The sequence below is a fragment of the Phalaenopsis equestris genome, unplaced genomic scaffold (genome assembly GCF_001263595.1).
Source record: "Phalaenopsis equestris unplaced genomic scaffold, ASM126359v1 Scaffold000838, whole genome shotgun sequence".
Taxonomy (NCBI): Eukaryota; Viridiplantae; Streptophyta; class Magnoliopsida; order Asparagales; family Orchidaceae; genus Phalaenopsis; species Phalaenopsis equestris.
Genome location: NW_018165278.1, coordinates 84,719 through 107,637, shown reverse-complemented (window position 1 = coordinate 107,637; position 22,919 = coordinate 84,719). Strand labels below are relative to the sequence as shown.

The 22,919-nt window shown below is 36.9% G+C and overlaps 1 protein-coding gene across 1 annotated transcript in view; it reads left to right on the top strand.

Moving 5' to 3' along the window:
• Positions 1-10,220, top strand: part of LOC110031530 (exocyst complex component EXO84A-like) — a 43,133-nt gene extending 32,913 nt beyond the window's left edge. The window contains exons 7-8 of the mRNA XM_020734776.1: positions 8,804-9,700; positions 9,772-10,220. Coding sequence (XP_020590435.1) covers positions 8,804-9,700; positions 9,772-9,964 — 1,090 coding nt within the window. The 3' untranslated portion in view covers positions 9,965-10,220. The remainder of the gene's footprint in view (positions 1-8,803; positions 9,701-9,771) is intronic.
• The last annotated feature ends 12,699 nt before the right edge of the window (positions 10,221-22,919 follow it).

Here is a 22,919-nt window from a genome sequence, read left to right as displayed (position 1 = left end):
AACCAAAAATTCTTCAGGTTGACTCATGTAGACATTTTTATCTAATTTCCCATTCAGAAAGGCAGCATTCACATCTATTTGATGTAACTTCAAATCATAATGAGCTACGACTGCTATGATAATTATAAATGAATTCTTCTTAGAAATTGGAGAAAATGTTTATTTATGGTTGATGTCATCTTTCTAAGTGAAATCTTTGATAACAAGTCTGACTTTATATCGTTCAATATTATCATTGGAGTCGCGCTTAGTCTGAAAGATTTATTTACACCCGACTCATTTACAACATTCAGACAATTCAACGACATTCCAAACTTTGTTGTTATCCATCGATTTCAACTCATCTTTTATTGCATCAAATCATTTAGAAGAATTTGTATTTTTTATGGCTTGTGAAAATGAAACTGGATTTTAATTGACTCCTAAGTCAAATTCAGACTCGTGTGTATAAACAACGTAATCATCAAAAATAGCAGACTCTTTTTTTTAGGTACTACTTTATGTGGTTCATCTAATGGAAGTTCATTAGTGATAATTTCATTGTGGGGTATTTGATCATGTATTTGTTGTTCTTATAAGTTGTCAAACTGTTCAACAATTGTAGGAATAACAATTTTAGATGAAATTTTGGGTAAATGAACTTAAACCCTAATTTCTCCGATCTCCACTTTACGTGGTTCCAATATCCTACTGACTTCATCATTTTCAATGAACTTAGTATTTTCAGCTTCTATAATTCTTGTACTGTAGTTAGGATAATAAAATCTATACTCTTTAGATTTTTTTAGATAACCAATGAAGAAACCACTAGTTGTTCTTGAGTCCAATTTTTTTTCATGTGTATTATAAATCCTTATCTTTGTCGGGCAATCTTAAATATGCAGGTGTCTTAAACTAGGTTTCTTCCTTTTCACAGTTCAAAATGAGTCTTTGGAACTGTCTTACTAAAAATTCTATTTAACAAATATGCAGCGATCTTTGAAGAATGCATCCACAATGATGAGGGTAAAGAAGAATTACTCATCATACTCCTAACCATTTCCATTAGAGTATAGTTTTGCCTTTCTGCAACACCATTTTTTTGTAGTGTTTCTGGTATAGTACATTGAGCACATGCCATTAGTTTGACATTGTCCAGATTCATTGTACTTTTCATAATATTCACCATCTCTATCAGATCTGATAATTTTTACTTTTCTGTCTAATTGTCTCTCAACCTCAGTTATAAATATCTTTAAGGTATCTAATGATTGAAATTTTTCATGTAATAAGTAGGCGTACCCATAACGCGAAAAGTCATCAGTAAAGGTGATAAAATACTTTTCTCCACCAAAAGATGGAACATCAAAATGTCCACTAACATTAGTGTGTATAATTTCAAGGAGTTATGTGCTTCTTGTGACAACTTTTTAAGTGCGTGTTTTATGTGTTTTCTTGTAAGACAATCCACTTAGATGCCAAGATCATTAAAATTCAAATCATTAAGGATTTCATTCTTTACCAATATTTCAATTTTTTCTTTGGATATGTCCCAAACATTTATGCCGCAGATAAGCTAAATTTTCATTCATAAAACCACGTTTAGTACTAACATTATGATGCAATGTCATTAGAGTCTCAGTGAAAAAATTATCAAGTTTAAGCATATATAGACCATCACAAAGAATATCAGAACCCATGAGATGATTGTGTTTAAATAAACTGAAACATTCATTCCGAAATTTAAAAGAATATTAACATAATCAAGTTTAGACAATGAAATCAAATTAAGAGAAATATAAAGGGCATAAAGTATTTGAAAAGGTCTAAATGATGTCCAGTATTTAAAATCAATCGATAAGTTCCAATGGTTTCAATTGGAGCTTTGAGTCAATTTTTCATGAAAACAAATTTTTCATTTGGATTTATGGTTTGGGTTGTAAGAGATCACTGCATCGTATTAAAAACACAAGTGGTACAACCAGAATCAATTCACCAAGTATTATAAGGAACTTCAGCCAAATTTGATTTGAAACATAAAAAATACAAGGTTTACCTTTCTTTTCGAACCAAATTTTGTGTTTCTAACACTCATTTTGATAGTGTCCAAGCTTTCTGCAAAAATGACATTTAATTTCTTTATGTTTTTCTTTATGAATTGAGGCAGATGACGCATTAATCTTTAGTTGTCTCTGCTTGCCCTTTCCATTCTTCTTTTCAGGTTTCTTAACATCTCTTCTTTGATGACCCATGAGATTAATGGAGTGATTTCCTTCTTTCTTAAGTTTTGTTTCCTCTTGAATGAGCATACATTGCAATTCATTCACATTCCACTTATCTTTCATAGTGTTGTAGTTCATATGAATAGACTATACTCAAGTGGCAATGAGTTAATGATAAACTACACAAGAAAATTTTCATTCACTTCCATTCCCAGGGTCTTAAGTATTGTTGCTATGTTCATTTCAACGACATGCTCATGCATAGTACGATAACTATCAAATTTCATGTTGGTTAACCTACTTAATAGTGTCCCAATAAGAGACTTATCAGCATAGTCAAACTGAGACCATCCCTCAGCAAATTTCATGAATTTATTAGCACTTTCAGTGTTAGAAGATGTACACTTTATGTTGTTTGCTACAGTCATTCACATAAACATTAAGCTCAAACTGTTCGATTTCACCCAAGTTTTATATAAAGATTTTTGCTCAGCATTGTTAAAATCAGTAAGAGCAAAAGACTTCTCAGTCGTGAGTGTCAAATCAAGATCCAGAACACCAAGGTGAAACTGGATTTGCTCACGTCATTAAGAGAAATTAAGCTCATTGAACGTCTGAACAGATGTAGCTTGCGAATGATGAGAAACAGTAGCAGATACTGCAAATAAATAGATCATGTTCATACATTAATGTTTTGAGTATTAAACTTAAACAAATATTCATATTTAATCAGATTAGATGAAAACATTAATAGTGTATTGAATATCTCATTTGGGTGATATAACAATGCACAATACAACAACAACAACAACAACAACAACTACCACAACAACAACAAAGCCTTAATCCCACTATGTGGGGTCGGCTACATGAATCCTTTTTCTCCATTGCGTCTTATTTACTGTCATATTTTCATTTAGTTATGATAAATTAAGATCATTTTTTATACAATAAGCCCAAGTCTTCCTAGGTCAACATCTGCCTTTCTTAACACAACTCAAATCTAAAACATCTACTCTCCTAATCGGATCATCAGATAGTCGACGTTTAATGTGACCAAACCATCTAAGACGACTTTCTCTAATTTTGTCTGGGTGATAAGTTACACACTTGTTTTAAACATAATTGATGTTTGAATTGTTAGTTTAACATAATTGACATTTGTTTATACTCAATTAGGTTTGTCTATTATTTTTGGATATATAAACATATCTATCCAAATATATAAATAGGTCGCGATCATATTCAAAGCTTATAAAACAAATAATCAATCTTTGAGCGCTTCACAAATTTTTTATAATCAAAGAATTCAATATATCCATAATGAAATACAAAAAGAAAAAAAATTGTTTCATAATAAACATCATATACTTATGAGTAATTGAATTTATTTAATTTAACATCTATTAAACATATTAATTTGGTCACTTTGGGACTAACAAATTAAACATAATATAAATATCAAATAAACAATAATTTCAATCACAATAATATGCATTTCATAACATAAATTATAGGATTAAGCCCTGATTAAAAACCCAAATTTAATAATACCAAAAATAATCTCTCAATTCACGGATTAACTTCAGTGATCTAACTCCAGCGGAAATCTAATACAATTAACGTACATAAAATTAAAATAAAAAATCACAAATTCAACAACTTAGCTTTGACACCACATATTAGTACTTTTCATTTGTGATCCAATTTTATGACTCAAACACTTTATGCATATAATGGTCAAGATCTTTGAATTCATGATTTTTAAATATTCATTCATAAGAGAGAAACATACCTATATTTATGATTATAGAATTAGATCTGAGGAGATGGAGTTTTCCTCTCTAATCTCTGGAAACTTTATGTACTTTCTGATAGAAAGAAACATAATATGTCTGTTAGGAAAAGAGATGACACTTCTCTGAATTATGCATTATTTAAACACTATCCATGAAGGGGTTTATTGAACAATAAGATTTAATTTATTTAATTAATTAAATGACATACATTACTAACCATCATTCATCAGGGGTTATTGATGGATAAGATTTAAGATCATTTAATTAATTAAATGACATAAGTTAGTAACCACCATCCATCAGGGATTGTTGATAGATAAGATTTAAGATCGTTTAATTAATTAAATGACATTTATCATTAAAATAAATAACCCACATTAGCGGGTTTGTGAGCAACGTGGGCCACAATTAAAAATAAATTAACAAAAAACAAGTTTCGTCTTAGGTGATGGAAAAATGAAGAGTGTACGAGGCATCGACGTCATGAGGAGTCAATGTTAGAGATAGCTCGCATTACACAACCAGGAAATAAAATGTGATGCGCGAGAAGTGAAATACAGTGAACTCGAGCCTACAACTGTTACCTTGTACGCACACACTAAAGAGGAGATCTATATGATTGTAGAGAAGTATCACATGCGGCCAACAATAAGTGGTGTAGGGAGCAATATCTTGCTGTGGGAGATTTACGAGAGAACTTCAGTTTAAGATTAATAAATCCAAACGTTCATATTGACCTTGTTCATTAAACTATTAGTGGATATTAAATTTTGTCAACTACCATGATGGATATTAAAGCAACCATATACAATGAACAATCAAACATTTTCTTTCATCCAAGCAATTTATTGTATTTAAAATTTTTCCAGCCAAGTAGAATTAATATAGAGCTTACAACCCTCATGTTTTCATCTTCTTATGGTTTCCTCTGTCAGCAGCTTTCTCAGTTGCTGGAATACTATGTATGACTTCTATTTAATGGCTTTTTTCTTTCTACCAATTCCTTATATGCTCTATGCTTCAATGACTTTTTGGTTATCCTTGTGAATTTTTTACCATGTAACTTCTTCTCTTGTTATTGCATTTCTTTTTTATTATTATTTATTTTTTTATTCTTGTAGCTTATATACAAGTCTTACAAGTCCTATGCCTAAATGATTTCCATTATTTTCTTTTGAATGTTTTTTTTTTGCTTGACGATTTGTTCTCCTGTCTTTTTGTTTGGTGGCCTTTTCTTATGACTTTTATAGTTCAACTATTGAGTCATTAGCGGTTTCTTAGTTATGGGATCCTTCTTTGACCGAGTACTGTCCTTTAAGATTAATTAGGTACATTTTTTATTTAGCTTTGTCAACATAAGTAGCTGTTTGAGGAATGTACAAAAAAAAAAAAAAAAAAAGAGTACTTGTTAGATCTAATTTTACTTCATCCAGCATTCAATTTCATAATCAAATGAGAGTCTTGAATTGTTTCAGGAGAGTAACAAGTGAGGAATTTATTTGTTGGCTAATTTTCTCTTTTTTTTTGGTTTTTTCTATAATTATTGTTTATTGACTTGAAAAAGCATTTGAATTTAATCAAATTTGATAGATTTTTGTTTTTAATTTGTGCTTAGATTTTAGGCACTAATGTCGCTTCCTTTGTCTTTAATTTCTTATAAATATTTCTAATCGAGGCCATTAGAATTTGATTTGATTTTTGATGTTTTTATTTTCATTAAAAATAATAAATGTATTGTCAAATACCCCTCTAACATTTACCAAAATTAAGCTTCAATTGTGCATATAATATTTTTCGAAGTCGAGCATCAGTAGTTTCATCTTTGTTTGTCGAAGCCAAGTGTTGTAGATTCAACTTGCATTTATTGAAACTGTGTTATAGCCGAGCATCAGTAGTTTCATCTTTGTTTGACGAAGCCGAGTGTTATAGATTCAACTTGCATTTATAGAAACTGTGTTCTAGTTCTTTTTTATTCATTGAAGCCAAACTTGCACTCACTAGAGCAGAAGTCGTAAGCTTATTGTCACAATCTAAGTTGGAGTCAAACTTGTTGGTTGAAGCCAATCCAAATACCATGTGAATTTTACGATGCTTGCATTGAAGCATTGATTTGTCGAAGTTAGTGGTGTCAAAGCCTCCCTAGTTTTTTAAGTGATAATTTATAATTTTTTTTCTTTTTGATGAGTTAAGTTATAAATCTCCACTTATTATAATTCTAAAAGCTAAAATCTAACTTAATTAATTAAACAATGTGTAGTCACAAGAAATTTTAAATTTTATTTTGGAAGAATACTTTTGAAACATATTATATGCTTAATTTTGAAAAATAATTTTATGAGGTTTCATGATACAAACTAAATTTTTACTATTAAATTTTATTCTTGCATACTATTTTGTGATATCTATAATAAAGAATAATAAAAAAATATATTTAATATTAATAATTCATGGTGTGCTTGTCCTATTTTTTTCAATTATGCCATGTACCCTTATCGTGTCGTGTTCGTGCTTCATGGGTTGAAATAAAAAAAATATTAAATGTGAAAATTTCTCAAAAGCAATGCAAATTAAATGAGATATAAAGTTAAAAATCTACTTTTATTAAAAAAAATAAGTTAAATTGGTTTAAAAGTTAAAAGTATCTAAAAATAGACACTATTTCTCTTAGTGTCATTATACTTTTATGTGGGTTACTTTCAGCTATATTGAATTATGTGCAAGTTCTAGCACTTGTTTATCGCATGTTGCTGATATTTGTCAATTGGGATGCAATCTACTCTAAACCCTCGGTACCTATGGTTAGCCCACTACATTATAATTGTAGCTATCCCTCATCATCTTCTTCCCTCCCTCGCCTAATGCCTCTTTTCCGTCGTTGCTTCTCTATAACATGCTTTTCAGCGCTTCACTGTCCTTTCAGAACTTAGTAAACTAGGGATTTTCTCTTAGCCTTTTCTCGTCATGCCGTTGTCATAGGGCGTGGACAATATCCAGGGTCCTATGTTGACCTCTATGGATTATGCTCTTGTTTTAGTGTGATCCCATGATTAAATTGTGAACCCTTGGGATCTTTTCAACCTCTAGGTTTTCAAGAAACTCCAAGCTTCTTCTTTGCTTATAAAATCCTTCTTGTAAACTTTTCGTGATAATACCTTATTGTTTTCTCTTATAAAAACAAGTCCGCCTCTTCTTAAAATGGTGGGCATTCTTTAGCATTTTTTTTCTTAGAGGCGGTCTTAATTCTTACTGATGATGATATCCTTGAATTATGGAGGTCTACATTGGAGTCTAAAGGTCTTCATTAAAGTAGAACAAAAACTGGATACATGGAATGTAATTTTAGTAGTAATAGCTACAGAAGTGTGACTTTAGGTGATCAAATTATTAAAAGGTGTGAACGATTTAGATATCTTGGGTCCGTCGTTCAAAGCGATGGTGATATAGATGGGGATATTAATAGTAGAATTCAAGTTGGTTGGTTGAAGTGGAGAAATGCCTCGGGCCTTTTGTGTGATAGAGAAGTACCGCTTAGACTGAAAGGAAAATTTTATAAGACGGTGGAGAGATCTGCAATGCTATATGGCGTTGAATGTTGGCCTTTAAAAGAGAAGCATAATAATAAGTTAAGTGTTGTCGAGATGAGAATGATTAGGTGGATGAGTGGCTTTACACTTAGAGACAAAATGTGAAATGAATATATCCGTGATAGGGTTTGTGTAGCTCCTGTGACTGACAAAATTAGAGAAAGTCGTCTTAGATGGTTTGGTCACATTAAACGTCGACCATCTGATGATCTGATTATGAGAGTAGATGTTTTAGATTCGATTTGTGTTAAGAAAGACAGAGATAGACCTAGGATGACTTGGGCTTATTGTATTAAAAATGATCTTAATTTACTAGAACTAAATGAAAATATGACACTAAATAGGACGCAATGGAGAAAAAGGATTCATGTAGCCTGGGCTTATTGTATTAAAAATGATCTTAATTTACTAGAACTAAATGAAAATATGACACTAAATAGGACGCAATGGAGAAAAATGATTCATGTAGCCGACCCCACGTAGTGGGATTAAGGCTTTGTAGTTGTTGTGGTCTTAATTCTTACTGAACCCTTCCAGTATTCTTTAATTAATAAGTTGCCTTCTAGATGCCATTGAATGTAATTTAAAAGAAAAATTTTTAATGTATCAGGCTTTCTTGCATAATTTTTCATTGGCCTTCTTGACACTACATACATCCTCATCTATATAATCACAAGGAAGATTGCATGGATCAGTCGTTATAGTCTCCTAATAAACCTTTATTAGCTTTTTTTTTAATTTTTTTGCTCATGTTTTATTTTTGGACCCGTTAATTTCTTAGATGTATATCATTTCTTCAGTGTCTTATCCTTTTTATAACTCTCTTTTTACTTTTATATATTATTCTCCTTTTCATGTTAACAAATAAATAAATCTTTGCCGCATGTCCTTTCCTTTGACAGATGTTTGGAATGTTCTCTTTCATGGTAATTTTTGGCAATTACTTAAATTTTTTGAAAAAAACACTTCCTTACCTCGTGACAATAAATTTCTGCTTAGTGCTTGAAAGTGCAATCGATTGTTAGTTTCATTTTGACTACGTAAAATTTAATTATTAAATAAGGATCCCATGGTTATGATATTGAAAAGTAAACTTGGAAAGTTGAATGTTCCACAGCCCTTAACTGTGTTTTGTGTTTTATACAATGTGATAGACACTTTTTGATACCTTTTAAGATCTCCTATCTAGGATCTGGTTATCCCGAATTCTTTTTTGCAGTGAAATTCCTGAAGAGCAGTGGGCTTCAAATGCTGCCAAACTGGCAATTAAAACCCTTCTTGAGGCTGAAATATCTGAGACGAATTCAAAATATAATCTTTCACTTGATTGTTTTAATAAATTTACTGAAGATAGTCGTGAAGGTTTACAAGAAGAAATGGATGGATTCAAATTGAACGAGGAGCATGCCTTGTGTACAGGAGAGTCCAGAGTCAGAGTGGATGGTGAATTTGTAAATTCAGTGGACTCTACAAGATCAAAAACTCAAATCCAGATAATTGAACATCTTCAAAATTCAATGGCTGGTGCTATAGACTTTCGCCTCCATCATGAGAGATCTAGCAGCCCAACCATCTTCAGTAATTGCATGGAAGATGTACAAGCTGCAGCAGAAAGTGGTGCCATTAGTGACAGGTTGAGTGGGACTAGTAGCATTGATGAGCTTAATTTGGATGACTTTATAAGAATTTCTGAAGAAGAATCTGGAAATGATTCAGATTTGGACACGATTGCTACACGTCGAGAAATTGACAAGTTGACTGATACTAGTGGATCAGAAATCAACAGGGTAGATGTTCGGCTGCTTAGATTCCTTGAGAATCTGGAGCTTAATGGAAACTTGGAACATCAAGATGAAAATGTTAATGTTTCCATTTCAGCTGTTTCTGATGTAGAGAACTTGGCAAAAGTAAATGAATCTCGTTCTAATGCGCTTAATGGAGAGGCCATGCCTGTTCTTCAGACCTGTTGCCCGGAGGTAACGCAGGCCTGTCATTTGGTGGCTTCTTGGGAGGGTTTCCAGTATGGCAGTTGTGATGATAAACGTGAATTGTCCAGAACCGAGTTTCAGCATTCCAAAGAGAAATCATTTGCATTGGAGAATGATCAAAATGACAGGTATGATGCAAAAACATTTGGAAGTTACCTTCTCCTTCATCCTATTGTAATGTTCATCTTATTATTGACAGAACTGAAGCCAGAGTCGAAATGAACACATGTGACGTGCAGCATTTTGATTTAAAGCTCTTGGCTAGCCATGACAGGGATTTGTCCCTGAAAGGAATATCTAATAATAATTGCAGCGGTGCTCATCCTCCTGCTATAGCAACGAGCGATCGACGGGGACACATTGGCAACAAACGGTGGACAAGAGAGATCTAAACATGCCAAGGCTGTGGATGGATTCAAGCATTCCAGGCTTACAGAAAGGCTCAAACATGCCCAGACTGCTGCTGACGGCATAGGAAAGAACAAGGGGAGGACAACACAACCTCAGTGGCAATAGCTTTGTATTTGGTTGTAACGTTATTTGATCCAAGCTTTTTGAGATCTGCTGTTTTTCTTCAACTCAGAACTATTATTATGCTGTTAGTATTCCTTTTTGTGAGCTATTTATCCATGAAGTTTCTTGTTTTCAGTAGGCTGGACTATATTTTAATACCCTTCAAGATAGATTTTTTTCAAGATAGGGTTAATGCACTACATAGATATATAAATATATATTTTTGAATCCGAATTCGTGATGTGAATCACACCAAGAAAAAAAGCATAAAATATGAGAGATTAAGAAAGGAGAGATAGAGACTGCATAGTAAGAATTTAGTTTTTTTTAAGAGTGATTAATGACCCTCCAGGGCCCTTATTTATAAGCATAGGGGTTATAAAGTGAAAATTACATGGCTGTCCTTGCTTTCTTGGGAGTGTTATAAGGTATTTTGGGCATGTAAAAAATAAAATACCATACGGATACGGTTTAATTATCTTGTTTGTCGGTTGATGAGGGTTTGAAGCCTCTAGGTAGCCAAGCTTTCACTATCGTCATTGTTTGAGAGTGTGTTGTTCTGTTGGCTAGTTCCAGAAGGATCTTCGTGACGAGCGGTAAGAGATATTGGAAGATTGTGTAACAGAGGTGATACTGGGGTAGCCTTTGGTGATTTTGTGACGTGGGCCCGTCGAGAGAAGGATTTTGAGAAGAAGTGGAAGGAAGGGGTTGGCCGACCCGAGGGTGAGAAGACCAAAACAAAGAAGTTGGGCAAATGGAGTCGGCTTGAGGGTGCGAAGAAATCTGGAGCCACAAAGAGACCAGGAAAAGGGAGCTGCCCCGAAGGTGCCACATAAGTAGAAGCGGGAGAAAGACATTATGGATGAGGTTTAGAAAAAAAAGCCATGGGAATAAAATGGTGGATGCTCCGTGGGATTAAATGCCTGTGGCTTTGGAACCACACCTTGCTCGAGCGGCAGTGGACCCCCTATCAATGCCTGGTGAGAGTTGCCCCTCGTTTCGATGGTCCGAGCTGTATGAAGTTATGGGTATGTGATGATGATTCGATGAGGTTATAAGTTTTTCTTACTTACTGATGTTTATTCATTGATGCACACGACACGGTCCTGAGTGTTGACTCACCGCTACCAGGTGTCTTCCAAGCTCCTGATTCTGGTGCAGGTGAAGGGACCTTTGCCCGAACACCCTAGCTCAAAAGAGGTATCATTTGCCCGCAGCCAAATGCGGAGGTAGAGGCGCTCTGAGAGGAGCTGGCGACCCTACGACTGGAGCATTCAATGGAGTTGGTAGCTCTCTGGATGGAGCTGGCCTACATTCAGTCAACATGCTCGATGTTGCAGATCCAAGCTCTGTTAGTCAGTGTAGATATGTTTAGGTTTGGAGGGCGTGTGTTGCAAGAAAAATTAGTTTGGTAGGGGTTTGTCTCGATCGAGATGGTCGAGGACCCACTTATAAAATATTTTTTATTTGAATAAAAATGCTTTTTCTATTAATTTTTACAAAAAAGTTATTTATATCTTTTATGTTTCTTCCATTTCTATGTTGATGTGATTTGGCCTCTAAAAGTTTATAACTAGGCCAACATGATTTATAACTAGGCCACAATCTTTGAACTTTCACTAGTGACCCTATATATGAGGGTAATGTTTCGATCGACCACCTATTCTTCACTCTTTCTTAGCTTTTGCTCTTATGGCAAACAAGTACTCTCCTAAGAGTTTCAGGGTCGAGGGGTCAGCCGAGCGAAAAATATTTACGTACGTCATACACCGCAAAATTGTGTGCGTATGAAGGTTATTTGGAGGGTATTGTAGAGTAATGTCGCTGTTATTGAGGTTAATGCCCTTAATAACCTCACGAAACCCTCGAATGACAGGAAAAAAGAAAAGTGTCGAACCGCGGAATGTATTGGTAAGTTATTGAGTGGTTATTGAGTATTGGGGTTAATACGCTCAATAACCTCTTAAAAAGCTCCAATAGTTGAGTTATTGGAAGATTATTTGGGTTCATACACACGCATAATTACTTGTCTATGATGTACGTAAATAGCTCTCCATCCGAGAAGTCTATGTTGACTGCAACCGACACTGCTATACTTGAGAAAGGTTGTGTTTCCAATGCTAAGATCAGCCTTCATGTCGTTGATCCGGATAGTTGGGCGACCGATGATCTGGGAAACATCTGGTCTTTTATCGGGACCAGTTTCAATGCGGTTTTCGTCAGTCTCTCATGAGAAATATTTAGGAATGGAAGACACGCAGAATTGGGTGCGTAAAGTAGGTTATTCAAAGGGTACTAGAGGTTATATCTGTGTTATTGGGGGTATAACCTGGCTATAATCTCATAATAACCTCCAAGTAACCTACAAATATATAAAGAAACCTACAAATATATGAAAATAGAACCGCAAAATTTATTTGTAGGTTATTAGGGGGTTATAGTGAGGTTATACCCCCAATAACACAGATAAATATAACCCCCCAGTACCCTTTGAATAACACTGTACCGCGCCCAATTTTGCGTGCGTCTTTCCTACCTAAATATTTCTCGTAGTCAATCACGAATCACTATGGTTGATCTTTACCCAGATTAAGCAAAACTCTATTACGGTGATTTTATCCTATATGGTCTTATTTCGGCGGATGAAGATACCTTTGTCTCATGATCTCTTCTCTCACATGTTATTTTTCATGGTTGAGTCGGACGAATATGTTGTCTTTGGTTCGACCCAAAAATTTCACCTATTTGGCCTGTAAAACAAGGTAATGGACTGGAAGTATCGAAATGTTGTTGGGTCGGCCAAGAGCTGGGGAATTTAGGTGTGCCTGACGAATGGAGTATACAAGAATTCAAAGTTTTTGCCTCTCGGATTTGGTCCTTGGCTTCAGCGATCAAGGGCAAGCAGCTGTTTGTCGTAAAATATTGCAAACCTGATAAGTTCGAGGTCATGACTGTTGCGCTTTGGGCTGACTCAAATGCAGTGGAGGAGGAGGCGATTGGAAAGACTCACACAACCCATAGAGAAGAAGTCAAGCAAGAAGGCAACTCTCGATCGAAGGTCGCAGCTGTTCGCTCAGACGAAAATCTCCCAAGTTTGGATTACATTCATTCAGTTTCTGAAATGACTGTAGTTATTCAATGAATCTCAACTGGAGAGCTCATTCTAATCAAACAAAAATTCATGCACTTGAATCTAAGTCCGTTGAGGTTCCGCGAGGATGAGGGCGACCAGACGCCAAATTATCTGAGGGATGATGTCGAGGGGTATTCTGACAACCAACACCACTATCGGGCAGATGCAGCAGAGGCTCGAACAACCATTGTTGAGATGCGGGCAAACACAGCAGAGGCTCCTCGCGTAGCCACTGCTAAGGAACGACTGAAGGTAGCTGAGGCTTGGGCAGCTTCTGTTGAGGATGAGCGAGCGATAACAACTGGATTTGTTCTCGATGGATCAGTAAGATAGCAAGCTTTTGTTGGAGAAGGTAGCCTTCATTAAGACGACAGAAGAAATTCACCAATGGTCAGGTCACAAACCTCCAACTGGACACAAAATTAGCAATTGGCGAATACATGTGGGTTGGAATGGTCGACCCTATATATTCTAACTTGGACAATCCAAGAAGCTCTTCTCTGCCCAGTTAGTATCTTCTGGTGGTAGCAGCGAGTCCAAAGATGGTGGAGCGGCAGATGATGGCACATCTAACGTGTGTACTTAGAAAATTTTTGTTTTTCACATATATATGAAAACATTGTGTAGAAAAATTTTGTAATAAACTGATTGGATTGGAATGAAAATGAGCTTTTTGACCGATTTTTTATCATTTCTCTTGCTTTTATTATTCATGGAATTTTTTACTCCTTGTGACGTTTGTGTGCCAGTCAGATTTTCATCCTCTTTCAGTCAATTGTCACTTATTTCCTACTTTAGTCTTATTTATGCCTCATTTCATTTGCTTGGTTGGTGTTTGTCTCGAATGACTTAACTATTATGGTTTGCTTCCGAGGTTTTTTTTTGTACCCTTCGTGAAGCTTGTTGCTACTAGGCAATGAACCACCTAAGTTTCGTCTGACCTGATTTTAGTGAGAATTTTGACGCTTGGGAGTCATTTTTATTTTAGAATAACGATCAGACAACTTTATTCATTGTTGGTCATCTTAGGAATTTAACACCGATTGGACAAACCACATCATTGTCAGTTTTTTTTTTGATGTATAAGACTAGCTCGCGTCTTACACTCGTCGAGTCTCGGTCACTTGGTTAGATCTCCACCCCGAACGAAGTACCCCATATGTTAAGCTTATTAAGTGGATTTTGGCATCAATTTCATACGGGTAGCTATCTCAACTAAACTCTGTGATGATTTGCTTGGTACCACTCTTGAAGCTTGTCATTACTGGGTAGGGAGCTGCCTCCAGAGTTATATCCAACCAAGTTTAAAAATGTGACCTTGATGTATGAGCTTTGTAGGCTATTTTATTTTATGTTTAGTCTGTCATACATCTAAATGTCGTTGTCGGCTTCAGTGTTCGGACTCGAGTTCCCATGTGTGGCTAAGAAATTGGGCATGCAAATTCTGTGAGTTCCTTGAGTTTTGTTCAAACATGAGGTTATACAATTAACCGATTCATGTTTTTTTAACATTTCTCAAGGTAAAAATATAATAAGCTTATTGGAATGAAACCAACCTCTTTATTATTGTTTTTTTTAGTGGTGATACATGGGATTTCTATAGGAAAAATAATTTAACATCATCTTTGCTCCACATTTGAGCAACTCCCTTATCGGTGTAGGTCTTCAACTTGTAAGCTTCGGGGGCGTTCCTTTGGTCAGCAATATATGGGCCAACCCACGTCTGGTCTAGTTCGACCTTCTTCAGCATAAGATCTCTTGAAATAAAATTCTTTTTTTGGATGTGTTTAGTGTAGCAGTGGGAGGTTCTTCTTTTGGCTTCTTCCTATTGTAGGGTTGAATTGGTTCAATTCTCTTCCACCAGGTCAAGCGTGAACCTTGCCCTGTCATCGTTTGCCTCCTACTAGTCGACCAGATTTTCTTCATTGAAAGTTAAGGTTGTGATGACCCTTTGATATGATGGTTATACTCAACTGACAGCATTGCTTCCATTATGTGTGACAGCATGCAATGAGTCTACCCGATCAATGTTGATGGAGTCGTTCAAATCACCCAGAGGACCAATGGAAGAACGTTAGCCCAGTTCTCATTAGCTCCTTCAACGTTCCTTCTCAAAAGTTAAAATGATATTGTTAGCAGCTATTGGTTGGTCATTCCTTGGCGGGTGACACATTGAGGTGAACTTTGAGCCTATCCCCTAACTCTGAGAAAAATCTCTTACCCCTTTATCTGTGAACTGTGTTCCACAGTTAGTAATAATGACGAGTGGAAGACCACACCAACAGATGAGATATGTCCAAATGAAATTCTGAGCAAATTCCACAGTGATCCGAGCGAGTGCTTCAGCTTCTATCTATTTCGAAAAGTAGATGACCGTGACTAAAAGAAACTTGCGTTGATCCCCTTGGAAGGAGGGAACGGCCCGAGGATGTCAATCCCCCAGATGATGAAAAGCTATAGGCTTGTGATTAGTTAAAGTTTGTGGGCCAACTAGTGTTGCAACGTGGCGTACTTTTGACATTGCTCACACCTCCTAGAAAAATCACCCTTATTCTTTAGTAGTGTCGGCCAAAAGTATCCTTGTCGTTGAACTCTATGCACTAGCATTCTTCCTCTGGAATAACTCCCGCACACCTCAGAGCGTATCTCTCAAAGGATGTCCTTTGTTTCAGTCTCTCCTACATACCTCAAATATAGATAAGAGACTGAATTATGAAAAAAACTTTTTTTCGACCATCAAATACTACACTGCTTTGCACTTAAGCCTTTGTGAATTAGTGACTTCATCAGCAAATTCCCTTGTTTCCAAATTATGAATGTATGGGTCCATCCAGCTCTTTCTTTCTTTGCTTTCAAATTCCATAACCTTTGACTCTTCAATGGTCAGTCTGTTTAACTTATGTGGCGTTCCCTCCCCTAAGGGGATACATTTGGACGAAAGGTCAGCCACTTGATTCTCTTCTCTTCAAACATGTTTGATTTTGAAACTGAGAAATTTCTAGATATCCATCTTCACTTTGTTGAGGTATTTGGCAAACATCTCATCTCTATCCTCAAAATATCCATTTAGTTGATTCACCTCTATATGCAAATATGATTTTTTTAGAGGTATCTGTCACCCATTCAATAAGTTAGGCATAAAACGGCTAGCAGATCCTCGTACTCCATGTGGTTGTTGGTAACTTTGAACTCCACAATAACTGAATGATAGATATGTTCTCCAATTGAACTGCTCAAGACAAGATTGAGCCCCACTCCATTCTTTTTGGAGGTGCCATCATTATACAAGATCCAATTCTGATTGTCATCGGTTGTTCCTTCGCCTAGCTGGCACTATTAAAAAATGTTTGCCAAAAAGTCTGCCTTAACTTGAGCTTTAATCATCATCATGGGCATGTAGATGATATCAAACTCACTGAGCTCTACCAACCACTTGAGGAGTTTACCAGAGTATTTCAGGCCCTAGTCGAGAGAGCACGAACTTCAGAGAATGTTCGGTGATGACCCAGATCGGGTGTGCTTGGAAATATGGTCGAAGTATACGTGTTGAAACTATAAAGTTAAAGGTTAGGTTTTTCATGATTTGGTATCTGATTTTCACGCCTGCAAGGACTTGCCTAGTGTAATAAATGGGAAATTCCTTCCCCAAATTCTGTTCGACCAGCACCTTCCTAGTAGCTTTGATCCTCACTTTTTCAATCTTTTGGGACGCTTGCTCACTATCGATTATTCGTTCAAAATTTTTGGCTTGTCTCCTTACTTGGAAATAAAACAGCTGAGTCTTGCTATCTGATCGGTCATTTTATGCACTTCCTTGGTATTTCAGGGGAAAGACATGTCCAATAATGCATGTACTTTCTCGGGGTTTGCTTTTTTGCCTTTGGAATTTAGAAGGTAGCTTGGCTATTGAGGCTCCAAAGCTGCATTATAGGGGATTAAGTATTATACTATATTTTCTTACTATTTTGAAGGTTTCTTTTAGATCATTTATATATTATTTAGCCAACTGACTTTTAACTAGTACATCATCCACATACACCTTAATATTTTTTTTTCCTTTTGATTGTAAAAAGTTACATACATGAGTTGCTGGTATGTGGCCCCAACATTCTTGAGTCCAATAGCATTACAATATACAATATACTCCCTTACTAGTCAAGAAATTCATGTTATTCGCATAGGTTGGGTGCATTTTAATCTAGTGATACCCCAAGAAGGCATTAAAGAAGCTTATCATGGAGTGTCAACTGTTGAGTCCACCAGTGCATTGATCTTTGGTAGTGGGTAGTTATCCTTTTGGTAGGCAAAGTTCAAGTTGGTGAGGTCCATGCACATCGTCCATTTATCATTTGCCTTCTAGAAATTACCATATTTGAGACGAACATCAGGTCCCGGACCTCTCTGATATAGTCAGCTTCCTTCAGCTTCAGACTTCTTCTCAGATTGGCCTTATCAAGGTCATTGTTGAGGACTAAACCTTGTGCTTCATTAATCGGGGGTGGGATTCACATTTAACTAATGGTAGGCCATGTTGAGTGGATCCCTAACATCTCCATTGTCGACCAAGTGAAAACATTCTTGTGCTCTCAGAGAGTTTCGAGTAGCTTGTACTTTTTCCCTGCATCAAAATTTTCACTTGTTAAGAAAAATTTATCGCCCTCTACATTGCTGCAAGTACCTAAAGGAGGGCTCGCTGGTCTCGAGACCTTTTTCATGCCTATTTTAAAGGTCAAGCTGCTCTTGCTCTATGTTGCTGACTGCCTATAGGTAGAGGACTTGGATTGCTCCAAGTTCCCTCAAATTGTGATAAAATTTTTATGATGTAGTAGGTAGAGACCACGACCTTATAGTAATTCAGCAACGGGTGGCCACTAATCTCATTGTATGTTTGTCGGGAGTCCACCACTAGAAAATCCTTTATGTAAGAAAATTGCTTGTCACCTTGTCCCAAGGAAACTGATAGTGCAATTACTCCTAACGCCTCCTTCCATTTGTTAAAAACCGCATAAAGTCAATGAGTCAAAGCCACCAACCAATCAGTCTTGAGGTTCAACTTATCGAACACTGACTTGATCAAGATGTTTATAGAGTTGTGAGTGTCGACTAGAATGTTATCTACCTGATAGTTACTGGTCATCATCATCATGAAAACATAATCATTGAAAGAGTTTCTATTCTAGGGCAGTTTTGCATTGGTGAATGTCATTAGTGAATGGGGGTTGTGCTTTGGAGCGAAGGCAACTATGCAAAGCTCCGCTGATCAAAGTCTCTTATGGTTGGCTTGTCTGGAGGATTCTTTGACTCCTCTAATAATACTTCGCACAAACCCAATGATGTTGATGGTTTTGCTCATACATGATCATCTGAGATTTCTTGAATGGGAGCCTTCTTCTGTCCTCGGGTCATTTTTTTAGGCGCCATGAATTCCTTGAGTTTCCCAACTTTTATTAGTTCCTAAACTAAGTTTCAGAGGAGCCTACATTCCTTCATGTCGGGACCATGGTCTTGGTGGTAAGCACAATAATTCTTGGGGTCCCAGAGAAATGTTGAGGCCCACATTAGGGTCACTTTTTTTAAGTACACATTATTTTGGATGGCATCCACTAGTTTTGACAATGACAATCTCAGTATCATAGCCCTTGGTGTCTCACGGTCAATCAGCAAGAGCTCGTGATAGCAAGACGACGCCTGGTCACCATACCTCATCTGACCATTATGTTGGTTATTCCGATAGGCCCATTGTTGTCCCTAGACGGTTGAATGTCTTCATGTATAGGATGAATGAAAGGACATTGTTGTCCCTTAGCCTCCACCCATTGTTCTGCTAGCTCCTCTTTTACGAGGGATGGTTGGATGATTCTGATTTATGGTAGGCGGGTTCTTTGACGTACTCCTCTGCATCAACGTGATTGTTGGCCATCTCCAACAGTTCAACTAAGGTCTTGGGTTGTTGTAGGCCTAAAGCATATCATAGTTGCTCTCCTCTCAACTCTTGAGATAAGACATCATGCACTACTATGGGTACCAAATCCATACCTCCAATATTTCTTCTGGAACTTGGTAATGTTTGAGCGAAGGCTCTTATTTTCTTCTTATCTAACCTACCACATGGCTTATGAGTTCTTCCATGGTTTTTGAGTGTCGTGTTGACCTCACTTTTGGGTTGAGGTTTAATTTTCCCTCTTTAGTTGCCTAAGGTCTACCCATAGGATTTTTCTGTTGATTATTCCTAGAAAACTAGATAAGGAACTCTCACTGTTAGAAACTCTAAACTCCTATGAGGGAGCTCAAGATGAGTCCCCATAGGACTGATTGACCTTAGGGTTGACTTTGGGTGTTGGTCTGGAGCTGGTTCACTCACTTGCACCCACTTGCACTCACAGTCAGTCACTATCACCTATATTCACTCACAATCCTAAAATTCAAAATTGTTGACTTTGACCCATTGATCTTTTGGGAGACTCATGTAGATGGTCCCTTAGACCCACTAGCCCTAGGCTAGGGTTTAGCTAAGACCAGTAAATAAAGGATCCAAATGGGGATTCCATTGGTCTATAGCTCACATATGGTGGTTGGTTTCCCAATTTTGTCAAAAATATTCAATTTTATCTTTTACCTCCAAACCTACCCAAATTACCTAAACACCCCCAAATCTCAAATTTGGCCAAAAATCCCAATTTCCATCAGTTCAAAAGTCATTTCAAACCATTTCAAAATACCCAAATTACCCAAAACCACCCAAAATTACCAAAATACCCTCAAAATTGCCAAAATTACAAAAATACCCTTGGCACCCTAAACTTTACCGAAGCACCAAAAACCGCTCCAAATGTCTCCAAAATCAATTTGGACCCCATAATTGAACCTAATTTGGCCAATTTGACCATTTTGACCAAAATCCTCAAATTACCTTTAAAGGCTCAATTTTCTTAAATTCACCTCAAATGTCCATCAATTTGGGCCCAATTACCCTCAATTTTAATTCTAAAATTAAGTTCACCTTTTACATAACCAATCTAAACCAAATCTAGGCCTAATTGGCTCATGCTTTGAGCTCAATTTTGATCTAAGTCAAACCACCAATTTTGGTCCTATGACCTAATCTTACCTAATTGAACCCCATAGTCTACTTGATTTACCCCAATTTAAATCTTAAACTCTTTATAACAATCCTAAAAATCAAATTGAACTTTCAATTGGCCTTGGAGAAGCCTCAATTTCATTTAATTTCAACCTAAATCTAAAAATCCCCAAATTTGCCCCAAATTGGCTGTCCCCAAAATCCACCAAATTGAATGCCTTAACCCCATAATTGGCACCCAATTTATGTTGAAAACTCTTTATGACATTCATATAGACCATTTTCAACAATAAATTTGAACCTAACCCAACCTTAGCCCAATCTAGACCCAAGTCTAGCCCAATATTCCCAAATTGACCAAAATCCTAAAATCCTTCAAATTGAGCTTCCAATTAAACTCAAAATCATTTCAATCCTTCACCAAAAATCTTCATAAAAATCATTTACATAATGTTGATCAATTAATTGGGCTCAAAGTCATGGCTAGCCTAACCCAAGCCCAACTTTTAGCCATTTGGACCCAAATTGGACACCCATGCACCAAAATTGTGTTAGCTAAGCCTAAGCCACCAAATTGATGACACCACACCCACTCAGTACACTCTATTGACCAGGATAAATCCCCTTGGACCAGCCATGGTGAGCTATGGACCATTGGATCCCTAAATTAAGGGATTTATGCCCATTTGTGGGTCTTAACAAAAAATCTTCCCCATCATCACTTGTCATTGTGGGTTAATTATAATTAACCCTCCCACTGGCTCACCTGACCTCATGACTACATCCCTCGGCCCTGTCAGCTGGCTTAGTGGTTAGAAAACACGAAAATCGAGAGCCTCAAGCTAAAATTCAAACCCAAACTCACCCATCTGAGCTAGCCAATTTTAATTGGTTTTAGCACTTCAAAACCCTCCACCTAAGCACCATTTTTTACCCCTCAATTGGCCATAACAGCCACCCTAGGCCATTTTTATTTAAGCTTCACCTCGATGGCCAAGAAAGAAAAGCTGAAATTTGCTTAAGGAAACTCTGCCAAATTGCTCTCAGAGACTCCCTAAGACCTCCTCAGTTCAAGCCCACCATTTTCCGCCCTTTGATCCCTACTGTGGAAGCTCAATTTTGAGCTCAAATTTATGTTAAAACTAGGATATAACTCCCCACATCTCCACAGTTAACCAAACTCCAATTAACTTTGCACACACCATCCCCACAGTGAAAGAAGTTGATTCCCCACAAAAGCCCCCTCTGAAATAGCCTCTAACCTAGCTCTAGACCAACACCTGAAATCAAGCTTGATCAAATCCATACCTATACCATTTATCAAGGCTTGAGACTTCATCCGAAGGCTTGTTGGGACCAATCAAAGCTACCACAATCATCTGATTAAGGCCTCCCCTCTCAGACGAAGGTATTGAATTTCAACCCTAAATCGAGCTTGTTTTGACCCTCCATATGTATTTACTGTATTTCATACCGTATAAAACATATAGATGTGTTCGTCTTGAGTAGATGAACGTTTAGGAATAAATCCCTCAAATCGAGTTTCTAATTAAACTCAAAATCATTTCAATCCTTCACCAAAAATCTTCATAACAATCATCTACACAATATTGATCAATCAATTGGGCTCAAAATCATGGCTAGCCTAACCCAAACCCAACTTTTAGCCATTTGGACCCGAATTGGACCCATGCACCAAAATTGACTTAGTTATGCCTAAGCCACCAAATTGATGACACCTCACCAACTAAGTACACTCTATTGATCAGGCTAAACCCCCTTGGACCAGCCATGGTGAGCTATGGACCATTGGATCCCTAAATTAAGCTAAATTAAGGGATTTATGCCCACTTATGGGTCTTATCCAAAACTCCTCCCCATCATCACTTGCCATTGAGGGTTAATTATAATTAACCCTCCCACTGTCTCACCTGACCACTTGGCCACCTCCCCTGGCCCTTCTGACTGGTCTAGTGGCTGGAAAACACAAAAATCGAGAGCCCCAAGTCAAAATTTAAACCCAAACTCACCCATCTGAGTTGGTCAATTTCAATTAGTTTTAGCACTTAGCACTTCAAAACCCTCCACCTAAGCACCATTTTGCACCCCTCAATTGGCCATGACAGCCACCCTAGTCCATTTTGATTTAAACCTCACCTCCATGGCCAAGAAAGAAGTGCTAAAATTTGCTTAAGGAAACTTTGTCAAATTGCTCTCAGAGACTCCCTAAGAACTCCTTAGTTCAAGCCCACCATTTTCCCCCTTTGATCCCTACTGTGGAAGCTCAATTTTGAGCTCAAATTTATGTTAAAACCAGGACAGAATGTTAAAACTAGGATATAACTCCCCACATCTCCACAGTTAACCAAACTCCAATTAACTTTGCACACACCATCCCCACAGTGAAAGAAGTTGATTCCCCACAAAAGCCCCCTCTGAAATAGCCTCTAACCTAGCTCTAGACCAACACCTGAAATCAAGCTTGATCAAATCCATACCTATACCATTTATCAAGGCTTGAGACTTCATCCGAAGGCTCATTGGGACCAATCAAAGCTACCAAAACCATCTGATTGAGGCCTCCCCTCTCAGACAAAGGTATTGAACTCCAACCCTAAAC